Below are 10300 nucleotides of genomic sequence, written 5' to 3' on the forward strand. Positions count from 1 at the left end.
GGGCACGGGGTTCCGGGAGGGGCTGGGGTGGGCACGGGGTCCCGGAGGGGCTGGGGTGGGCACGGGGTTCCGGGAGGGGCTGGGGTGGGCACGGGGTTCCGGGAGGGGCTGGGGTGGGCACGGGGTTCTAGGAGGGTGCTGCGACAGCAAGTTCACGAAGCCCCTCGAGGGTCGGGCCCCTTGGACTCTGCGCCCCGCAGCGGCCCCCGTCTCTAGGATGGGGCCCACCACCCCAGGTCATTCCTACCCAGCAGCACACGCTCTGGGCCGGGCTCCCAGGCCCCACAGCCCGTGGGCTGACCCCAGCCGGGCCCTGGGAGCATGGGCCTGCCTGCCCCTGATGTCCCCCTCCACGCAGAGCTCCAAAGTGCTGGCCAAGAAGGAGCTGCTGTACGTGCCCCTCATCGGCTGGACGTGGTACTTCCTGGAGATCGTGTTCTGCAAGCGGAAGTGGGAGGAAGACCGCGACACCGTCGTGGAGGGGCTGAGGCGCCTGGCTGACTACCCGGAGTACATGTGGGTGAGTGCGCCCTGCGGCCGCCACGCGCCCCGCCACGGCCGCGCCACCGAGGGGTCGCAGCTGCAGGCTGTAATCCCAGCCACTGAGAAGCCCAGGGCCGAGGACTGCGGCAAACAAACCCGCACAAAGCCGAAGTGGAGCTGTGGCTCAAGTGGCAGAGACCTAGCTTTAAACACAAAAGTTCAGGGACAGTGCTCAGATCCTGAGTTCAAGCCCCAGGACCAGCACGTACACACACACACACACACACACACACACAAACATACACACACACACAAACACACACAAACATACACAAACACACACACAAACATACACACACAAACACACACACAAACATACATACACAAACATACACACACAAACATATACACACATGCACGCACACACACACGCACACCCTCCTTCAGGCTCTCCCTTGGGCTCTGCTCCATCTGTCCACAGCACAGCTCGGTCCGCAGAGTCTGGCGGGGAGGGCTGGTCACCCTGAGCCTGTGGTCCGAGTCCTTTCCCCTTTTCTAGTCTTTTCTTGGAAACGACTTAATCAACAGTTCCCAGGGCTGGGGTGTGGGAACGGGTGACTTTCTGTCTTCCACTTTCTGCTGCCCAGACTCACCTTTGGGCTCACTTCTTTCTAGAAGGTTCTTGGAGGAAAGCTAAACCATGTGTGTCTGTGTGACTGCAAAGCAGATCACAGCCCTGAAGTAAGGTGGCACTTCCAGTTACACGTGCTGTCACCAGGGAAAGCGCTGGGCGTCTGTGGGCGCCTGGCTGCGAGGCTTGGGGCGCGGGGCTCCGGCCTCCTGGCCCCCGGTGAGCCTCTGCTCACGTCCCGCCCCCTCGCCCAGTTCCTTCTGTACTGCGAAGGGACGCGCTTCACCGAGACCAAGCACCGGGTCAGCATGGAGGTGGCAATCTCCAAGGGGCTGCCTCCGCTCAAGCACCACCTGCTGCCGCGCACCAAGGGCTTCACCACGGCCGTGCAGTGCCTGCGCGGCACAGGTAGGCCAGCAGCCCGCACACACGCCCGCACCGAGACCGGGGCCGCGGAGGGGGGGGCCGCACAGCGCTGTGCTCACCTGGTGTGAGGCCCTCGCGCTGCTGCTCCGGTGACCAGCACTGGTTTGTGGGAGACAGTGGAAGGCATCCAGTGCAAAGCAGGAAACCCCAAAGCCATGGAGTTTTCTGAGCGGCAGCCGCGCCCACAGGCTCAGGCAGGCTGCAGCCAAGGCCGGGGCGGAAGCGGGGAGCCGAGGACGCCGCTGCCCGGAGGGGCGACGGCCGCCCGGCCGCCCAGGCCCACACGCGTGTCCGTCTCCCGCAGTCGCCGCGATCTACGACGTGACGCTGAACTTCCGCGGGAACAAGACCCCGTCTCTGCTGGGCATCCTCTATGGGAAGAAGTACATGGCAGACATGTGCGTGAGGTGAGCACGGGCCCAGCCGGGGTGGGGGCCTGGCCTCCTGCGCGGCTCTGCCACCCCCTTGGGGCAAGGGCACCGGGTGGACAGGGCAAACCCGCAGCCATGGGTCTCCTCCCTGCCGCGTTCCCGCTCCGAGTGCTGGCGTGCAGGCTGGCGGCCGTAGGACAGCCGCACTGGGTGGGAAGCCACACAGCCCTCTTCCCGCCCACTTGTGCCATTTCAAAAGTTAGTTTGTAATCATATAACATACAGTAAGACCTGCTGTGTGGGGTGCGGGTGTGCGTGGCGTCGTGTGGGTGATCTCTAGGCATACGCATCAGGAGTGAGCGGTGGAACAGGGCTCACCCTCTCCCTGCTCTTTTCCTCTGCCCCTCAGCGGGCACCAGAGGTGGCAAATCCTCCACCGCCATTCCCAGGGCATGTGGGCCCTGGGCCCTGGGGCTCGCCGCGCACGTGTGCCTGTCCACAAGGACATCTGGTCAGCGCGTGCGCATGCACGCACGATGGAGTTGGGCAGAGGTGCATGGCCCGGCACCGGCACTGCGGGCAGTGGGGTCTTGTTCAGTGCCGTTCATGCTGAGGTGGCCAGGCCCGCATAAACCAGAGCTCCGCGGGCCGGCGCCGCAGGGCACGGCGCTCTGCCCGAGGTTTGTGCTGGGCTCCCCAGGAGGAGCTGCTGTGGCCCTGGAGCGGAAGCCCAGGGCCCATCCCAGCCAGGCGCCCCGCACCCCCCCATCTGCAGTTTTGTTTATTCAAGCCCACTGTGGCTCCAAAGCACTACGTAGAAATGATCTGTGCACACCATTTAAAGGGTGTCCTTTTGAGCAGCATGAGGTTTGCGATTGTACCCTCCCTGCCTGCCCTGCTGTAGCCATCCATGTGCATGGTCTTGGCCGTCAGTCTGGGTGGGCATCACGGGGGCATGATGGGAGGGAGGTGCCCGGGGCACAGCATGGAGGGTGGATGGACTCGGGATGTGTGGAGGGGCAGCGTGCAAAGCGCTTGGTGCTACCTGTGACTCAGCCTTCTCTAGGGCTTTTGGAAAGAAGCTGTCCTGGCTGGTGTGTGCATGCATATATGTATGTGTGCATGCATGCAGATCTACGTCTGTGTGTGCCTGTATGCAGATCTACACCTGTGTGTGCATGTATGTGGATCTGTGCATGTGTGTGCATGAATGTGGATCTACGCCTGTGTGTGCATGCATGCAGATCTATGCATGTGTGTGCATGTATGCTGATCTACGCATGTGTGTGCATGCATGCAGATCTACGCCTGTGTGTGCATGCATGTGGATCTACGCATGTGTGTGCATGTATGCGGATCTATGCATGTGTGTGCATGTATGCTGATCTACGCCTGTGTGTGCATGCATGTGGATCTACGCCTGTGTGTGCATGCATGCGGATCTACGCCTGTGTGTGCATGCATGTGGATCTACGCATGTGTGTGCATGCATGCGGATCTATGCATGTGTGTGTTGCCCCCTCCTGGACATGGTGTGGCATGACAGTTACCGTGGAAAATGAGTTTTCACCTGCTTCTGGGGTTTTGCTTTGAGCTTTTCAAAACCTTAAAACACAAAGACCTATTCCTCTCCTAAAATCGCAGGCTGAGGGCTGAGGCTGTAGCTCAGGAGCAGAGCGCTTGCCTAACATGTGTAAAGCCCTGAGTTTAATCCCTAGCACATAAAAAAAAAGTCCAGATAAGCCTGCATGGCTCCGAGGACAGGGAGCTCAGGGAGCTCTCCCGCTCTCCCCGCGCTGTCCACGGGGTCTGGGTGCTGCTCTTCCTCTGCACTGAGACTTTGTGAAGCTGTTGCTGAGCCGAGCACCCCATGCTGGCGGGGCAGGAGGTCTGCGCTGACCCAGGGGTCGGATGCTGCAGTTGACCACCTTCAGTCCCCATTGTAGTTCCAGCTGACGAACTGAGTCTTGTTAACAGTAGAAGTATTGGGAAGTCCTAATACAAGGGGTTTTCTCTTGGCATACTGGGGTTTTCTCTTGGTATACTGGGGTTTTTCTCTTGGTATACTGGGGTTTTCTCTTGGTATACTGGGATTTTTCTCTTGGTATACTGGGGTTTTCTCCTGGTATACTGTGGTTTTTCTCTTGGTTTACTGGAGTTTTCTCTTGGTTTACTGAGGTTTTTCTCTTGGTATACTGGGGTTTTTTCCTTAGTTTACTGGAGTTTTCTCTTGGTTTACTGGGGTTTTTCTCTTGGTTTACTGGGGCTTTGAACTCAAGGCCTCAAACTTGACAGGTAGGTATTTTGCCTATTTCTTGAGTAGGGTCTCATTCCGGGTTGGTCTGAGAGTGAGAGCGCAGTCCTTCTGATCTGAGACTTCTGTGTAACTTGGGATGCCAGGCCTGCAGCACCATGCCCAGCTAGGGGTTGAGAAGCGGCTCATGGACTTTCCTGCCCCGGTTGCCTTTGAACTTTGATCTCAGCCCTGAGTATTGAGAATCACCAGCTGGAGTGAGACCCCTGTGTCCCGCTTTCCTGTCACTCAGTGCAGATGGCTCAGGCCTTGGCTGTACCTTTGTCAAAGCACAGTTCACCAGCAAGGACAGCTCCCCGACGTGCATGGGGATATCTCCCGGACGCTGCTTGCCCGCAGGACAAACACCAAACAGGACCCTTTGGGTGGGCATGCCGCTAGCCCGGTACTCACAAATCATCCAGGTCAGAGAGGGAGATTAAAGTGCTGCGATTGAAATACTGTTCATATTGGAAACAGGTAGAGAAAGACAGTGCCGATTACTTTTGCATCACAGGGTGAGATACAGGCCGGACGCAGGGGTGAGACTGATCCGCCTCATGCTGCAGAGGTTTCTTTCTGTCCGTGGCCGGCTCCGCCCCTGAGCCGGGGTGAGCGGACACGCTGGCACATGTGGCATGGGGGCAGCCGGGAGGAGCCGGGCCCAGAGCCCCCTCTGAGGCCCGGCGGCCCACGTCCTCCAGCCAGACCCAATTCCCGGCCTGCCTCCCACAGTCTGCTCCAGCTTTCACTCCATCCATGGACTAAACCATTAATTAGGTCAGAGTCCTCATCGTGGTAATCCCCTCCCAGACGCCCAGAGGTGAGCCGGCCAACCTCCCAGACAGGCATCTCTCAATCCGATCAAGGTGGCAAAGACACCTCGGTCAAGGCTATTTCCAAAGGGCTGTTCATTCTCATTGGGGAGGCCAGTGCTCCTCCAGCAGGGGACCAGAGGGGGCTGTGCCCACGGCCCCAGTATGGACGCACTGCGTGGCCTCTCGGTGGCACTGGTGGTGCCCATGAGACTCTAATGTGTGCACCCTGCGATTACTGGGGCTCTGCTGGGGTTTACTGTTGTTTTTCACTCGTGGGGCTTGAACTCTGGGCCTGGGTGCTGCCCTCAGCTCTTCAGCTCAAGGCGAGCGCTCTACCACTTGAGCCACAGCGCCATTTTCGGTTTTCTGGTGGTTTATCGGAAATAAGAGTATCACAAACTTTCCTGCCCGGGCTGGCTTTGAATCATGATCCTCAGATCTCAGCCTCCTGAGTAGCTGGGATGCAGGTGTGAGCCGCCCGCGCCCGCAGGGCCTTGCTGGTGCTCGCTGGCCGTGGCGCGCCGTGGCCATTGGAGCTCTTCTCCCTGGACAGGAGGTTCCCCCTGGAGGACATCCCAGTGGATGAGAAGGGCGCTGCGCAGTGGCTGCACAAGCTGTACCAGGAGAAGGTAAGAGGCCGGCCCGCAGGGCGGCGCCCGCCTCCCCCGCTCTGGTCTTCCCAGCGACAGGCCAGGGGAGGGTATGGACGACCACACAGTGATGGCGGAGCACTCTGCTTTCAACACCTACCACACTAGGGCCCAGGCTGACATTGAACTTTCACCCCTCCTGCCTCTTCTCCCAAGAGCTAGATCACTGGCACACATCACCACACCCAGGGTTGTTTCTCTTTTATGTGAAAGCAACTGTAGGCTTAGAACAGAGGAGATCTCCTTGCTCGCATCATGGATACCATAGTAGGTAGCGCCTGGAGGGAGATTCTCCCGTCCCTCCCACTCCCTCCTCCCACCCTGCTGATGGGCATGTGTCACCACACCTGCCGCGGACCGGGTTCTGTCGGGACGACGGAGGATACCTAGGGGAGGAACCTGGAATAGGATGGGGAGATGGCAAACAGACAACTCACACACAAGAGGAGTGGATGCTGAGTGCTGAGTGCGATTTAATGCAGAGAATAGTAAACTTTTATAACAGAAGTCTTCATGAGAAAGGGCAAAAGGTTACACAATCTTGCTGCATGGCTTCATTTTTAGGTGGTCACCAGCTGATCGCCTGACAGGCACTTGTTTCCGGCTTATCTCTAAGGAATACAATGATTACGACGTTTGTCACCAATTAACCATTATCTGTCTTTACAGAGGTCTTAACTTTCCCAAATAGATCTTTCCTGTTTCTTCTTTAATAGTAAACCTCAAAGAGACCTTTATCTAGCAATTCTTTAGGTCTAACAATTCTCTTAGTAAATAGCAGGAAATAATTATCTCAGCAATTGCCATACATTCTTTCTGTTCTAGCCGCGCCTACAGCTTCTTGTACATCCCTTACAAACAATTCCTTCTGCTGAAGTGACTTTGTGAAACCCCCAATACTTTTATATTTACTTATAACTTGTCTACTAAACTCCATAAGAGGGGTTTCAGGGTAGCACATAACTCTGGTGAGTTAGTCATATTTTTTAGGACACTCATCAGATATTGGAGTCGTCAACACTCTTCAGAAAGAGCTTTGTATAAGGGAATACTGACAATGAGCAAGTACAAAGAGCAGTAGAAGCAGTAAAAGATTAATAGGCACTCTTATGAGAAAGAAAGGCAGAAGCACATTTTTTCCAGGGGTTTTGCCAGCCTTTTCCCAGGAGTAGGCCTCTTAGAATCCCTATTCTCCGAGGTAGACTTCGGTGAAGTCCCATAACTTGGAGATAGGTTTCTGTAAAGCCCCATTCTCTGAGGTAGACTTCGGTGAGTCCCAAAACTCAGAGATAGGTCTCGAGGCCCCTATCATGGTCTGATAGATGGTTTCCCATGCTAAGCAGACTCTACTGGGGTCGGCGTGGCACACACCCACATGATACTTGAGATGGAGTCTCCTGAACTTTTCCACCCGCACTGGCCTCAAAATAGGATCCTCCTGCTTTCAGCCTCCCAAGTAGCTAGAATTACTGGAGTGAGCCACCAGCACTCAGCCTTTGGTTCTGAGACTGTTCACAGTGACATAGATTCACCTCATGCCCTGTCAGTGCTGTGGGTCTTCTACCTGTGGTGATGCCCTTTTCCCGTCTCGTGGGGGCTGGGCACTGTCTTAGCAGATCTCCTCTCTGGCGTGGGGTCGGTGGGTGGACGTGAGGGAAGGTTCTGTGGAGAGGCAAGGCCCCTCCCCGCATCTGTGCCCACACCCTCTTAGGCTGATTTCCACTGCCTGTCTGTTTTCCTTCTGGACCCTTCCAGGACGCGTTGCAGGAGATGTACAAGGAGAAGGGTGTGTTCCCCGGGGAGCAGATCAAACCGGCGCGCCGGCTGTGGACCCTTCTGAACTTCCTCTGCTGGGCTGCGGTCCTCCTCTCCCTCCTCTTCAGCTTTGTCCTGGGCATCTTTGCCAGTGGATCCCCGCTGCTGATCCTGACGTTCCTGGGGTTCGTGGGTGCAGGTAATGCTCCCGGGGGGCTCACCCCGCCCCCCCAGGGCCGCACCTCCAGCCACAGTGCCAGGCCAGCCAGTGGAGCCCTGCGGAAAAAGGGGCTGAGAAACCGTAGGCCCGGCCCCGTGGCCCCTGTGCGGACCCGCGCGGTGCGCTGCGTTGCATCTGGGGCTTTGTGGGACAGGCCAGGACGGAGGTGGCACTCGCTCCATCAGGACCTGTTTACTCAGCTCCTGCTGTCCCTCGGTGACTTCCCCCGTGCCTGGCCCTGGGCCTCGTGCCTGGCTGGTGAGGGGCGCCCCCTCTCCCCCCCCCCCCGCCGAGTGCTCTGCAGACAGAAGCTGGGGGGGTTCTGTATGGTTCCTGGCAGGCCTGGGCGGGCCTTCCTCCCGCCCCATGAGCTCCACAGGGGCTGGACACGGCCTGGGGTGGGGGGGGGACCTGCCCGGTTTTCTCAGGCCGCATGTTACCATTCTCTGATGTCATTTTGCTCACAACCACGCGGGCACAGCCAAGCGGGCACCCTGCCCTGGGCTGCCCCCTCCTGGCACATAGTGCCAGAGGATGAAGGGGCGGCCGAGGCCGGAGGAGGAAACGCACCGCAGCTCCCGGGCAAAGAGGCCCGTAACCTCTCCTCTCTCCTGTCTTTAAAGCTTCCTTCGGACTCCGAAGACTGATCGGAGTCACGGAAATAGAGAAAGGCTCCAGCTATGGAAACCAAGAATTGAAGAAAAAGGAATAATTAATGGCTGTGATTGAACACACATAACCTGACGCGGTATCTGATTAACTCAATTAAAACAACACACACAGAGCGAGGGGAGAGAGACACTTAGAAACTATTTTTCTTATTAACTGGTGACTAATATTAACAAATAAAACTTGAGCCAAGAGCAGAGATCTCAGAAGGCCCGCCCGGTGAAGACAAGTCAGCGTGCACACGCCGGCCCCCTCCGCCCAGCACGGGAAGAGCCGGGCGTGGAGGGGGCGGCCGGGCGGGGAGCCGGGGGCCCCGGCGCCAGCTCTGGCCCGCACTGCTTCCAGGATGGAGCCTCGGGCTGCTTTCTCTTCTGCTGCTTAGATGGAGGCTTTCGTTTTCAGTCAGTTAGCGTCAGGAATTGAACCTGGCCTCTTACCTCTTGCCCTGTGCCCCCAGAATGCCAGCTCTCCAAGAATCCCGCTCCGGGCGTGGGCCACGGGTCCTTGAGAGCTCGCTTGGCTTCCAGCCTGGGGGGTGTGGGGGGGACACCGAGGTGATAAGCACACGTGGACGTCAATCAGCCTGACCCGCAGGCCCCGCCCACCGCCCCACCCACCGCCGCCTCCCCAGCGCTCTCCGCCCCGCCCCCTTAGCCTGTGTGTAAAGACCTTGAATTTATTTTTAAAGTGAATGGCCCCAAGAGCTCTGTGAGATGTGGAGTCCTTCCTGTTCCCACAGCGCCTCTGTCCTTCTATCCTCTCTCTGCGGTGAGCAGGCCCCCCTGGGCCGGGCAGGGCTGGGCCGGGCTGGGCAGCCACCCTGGACCCCGCCCCTTAGAGGGCCATGGCTGCCGGACTGTAGGTGCTTTTTAAGAGGCACCGGTGGCTCACGCCTGTCATCTAGCTACTCAGGAGGCTGAGATCTGAGGATCGCTGTTCAAAGCCAGCCCTGGCAGGCTGTGAGACTCATCTCCAATGAACCACTAGAAAACTGGAAGTGGCACTGTGGCTCAAGCAGTAGGGTGCTGGCCTTGAGCTGAAGAGCTGAGGGACAGCGCCCAGGCCCAGAGTTCAGGCCCCACGACCAACAAAAAAAAAAAAAAATCGAGTCTCCCTGACACCTCCATGTTCAAAAGCTGACCCAGACCGTGCTTCTGGGCCTTTGGAGGGCACTTTTACTGGAAGCTTCCTCTCCTCCACCTGGTGCACTGCCCTCGGGGAGGGCCTGCCTCTGTCCAGGCAAGTGTTACTGTGGCCCAGCCCCCGCCCGCCTCTGTGGCCTTGCGAGAGGACCCATTGGCCTGGCACCCGGGGCAGCTGGAGGCCCTCCAGGGAGCCTGGTCCCCCCAGCCCGCCTCACACTGTGGCTCCACCTGTGCTCCGCTCTTCTCTGAACCGACTCCTTCACGGTCATACAGGCTTGTTCCCAGGGGGGTTAGTGAGGGGGACTCGGGTGTTGTGGTGTTGTCTTGGCTCTGCAACCGGCCTCCTGAGTGCCGAAGGGCAGGGAGGTGGGGAGAGCACAGGGCAAGTGGAGGAGCTGTGGCCTGTGTTCTGGGCCGTGCAGCAGATCCGGCGGGAGCCTGGATTCCCCGCAGGATCTCTGGCGCTGCCGACCTCCTGCGTGGGTGTGGGTGGGAGTGGCGGGGGAAGATGCCCCAGCTCTGTGCTGGCTCACCCGTGACAGATGTGAACGAGTGTGGAACCCTGTGAAGGGAAGGAAACACTACCCCACCCCTTCCTGGCCTCGGCAGCTCCCAGGGGGTGGGGGCGGGCCACTGCTGGCTTTCTCCTCCTTCACAACCCCTGTCCTTCCCAAACTCGCCTGCATCTAGAAAACCTTAAAGGAAAAAGTCAGAGAGCACGACTGTGCAAGCTCCACCCTCTTCCCCAGGGAACTCCCTCTCTTTGACATTCTCTGTGCGCAGGGCGGGTGTGCGCTGAGTCCATGAATGAGTGAAGAGCGGGGCGCCAGCCAGGCCTC

The 10300-nt window shown here is 58.3% G+C and overlaps 1 protein-coding gene across 3 annotated transcripts in view; it reads left to right on the forward strand.

The window, feature by feature from the left end:
- Window positions 1–9017, forward strand: part of Agpat3 (1-acylglycerol-3-phosphate O-acyltransferase 3) — a 70999-nt gene extending 61982 nt beyond the window's left edge. For all 3 annotated transcript variants that reach the window (XM_013027412.1, XM_013027413.1, XM_013027414.1), the window contains 6 exons: window positions 359–520; window positions 1369–1522; window positions 1845–1947; window positions 5576–5651; window positions 7428–7626; window positions 8271–9017. In XM_013027412.1, the coding sequence (XP_012882866.1) occupies window positions 359–520; window positions 1369–1522; window positions 1845–1947; window positions 5576–5651; window positions 7428–7626; window positions 8271–8359 (783 nt within the window). In that variant the 3' untranslated portion in view covers window positions 8360–9017. The remainder of the gene's footprint in view (window positions 1–358; window positions 521–1368; window positions 1523–1844; window positions 1948–5575; window positions 5652–7427; window positions 7627–8270) is intronic.
- The last annotated feature ends 1283 nt before the right edge of the window (window positions 9018–10300 follow it).

This window comes from Dipodomys ordii, unplaced genomic scaffold (assembly GCF_000151885.1).
Source record: "Dipodomys ordii isolate 6190 unplaced genomic scaffold, Dord_2.0 Scaffold103, whole genome shotgun sequence".
In the NCBI taxonomy this organism is placed as follows: domain Eukaryota; kingdom Metazoa; phylum Chordata; class Mammalia; order Rodentia; family Heteromyidae; genus Dipodomys; species Dipodomys ordii.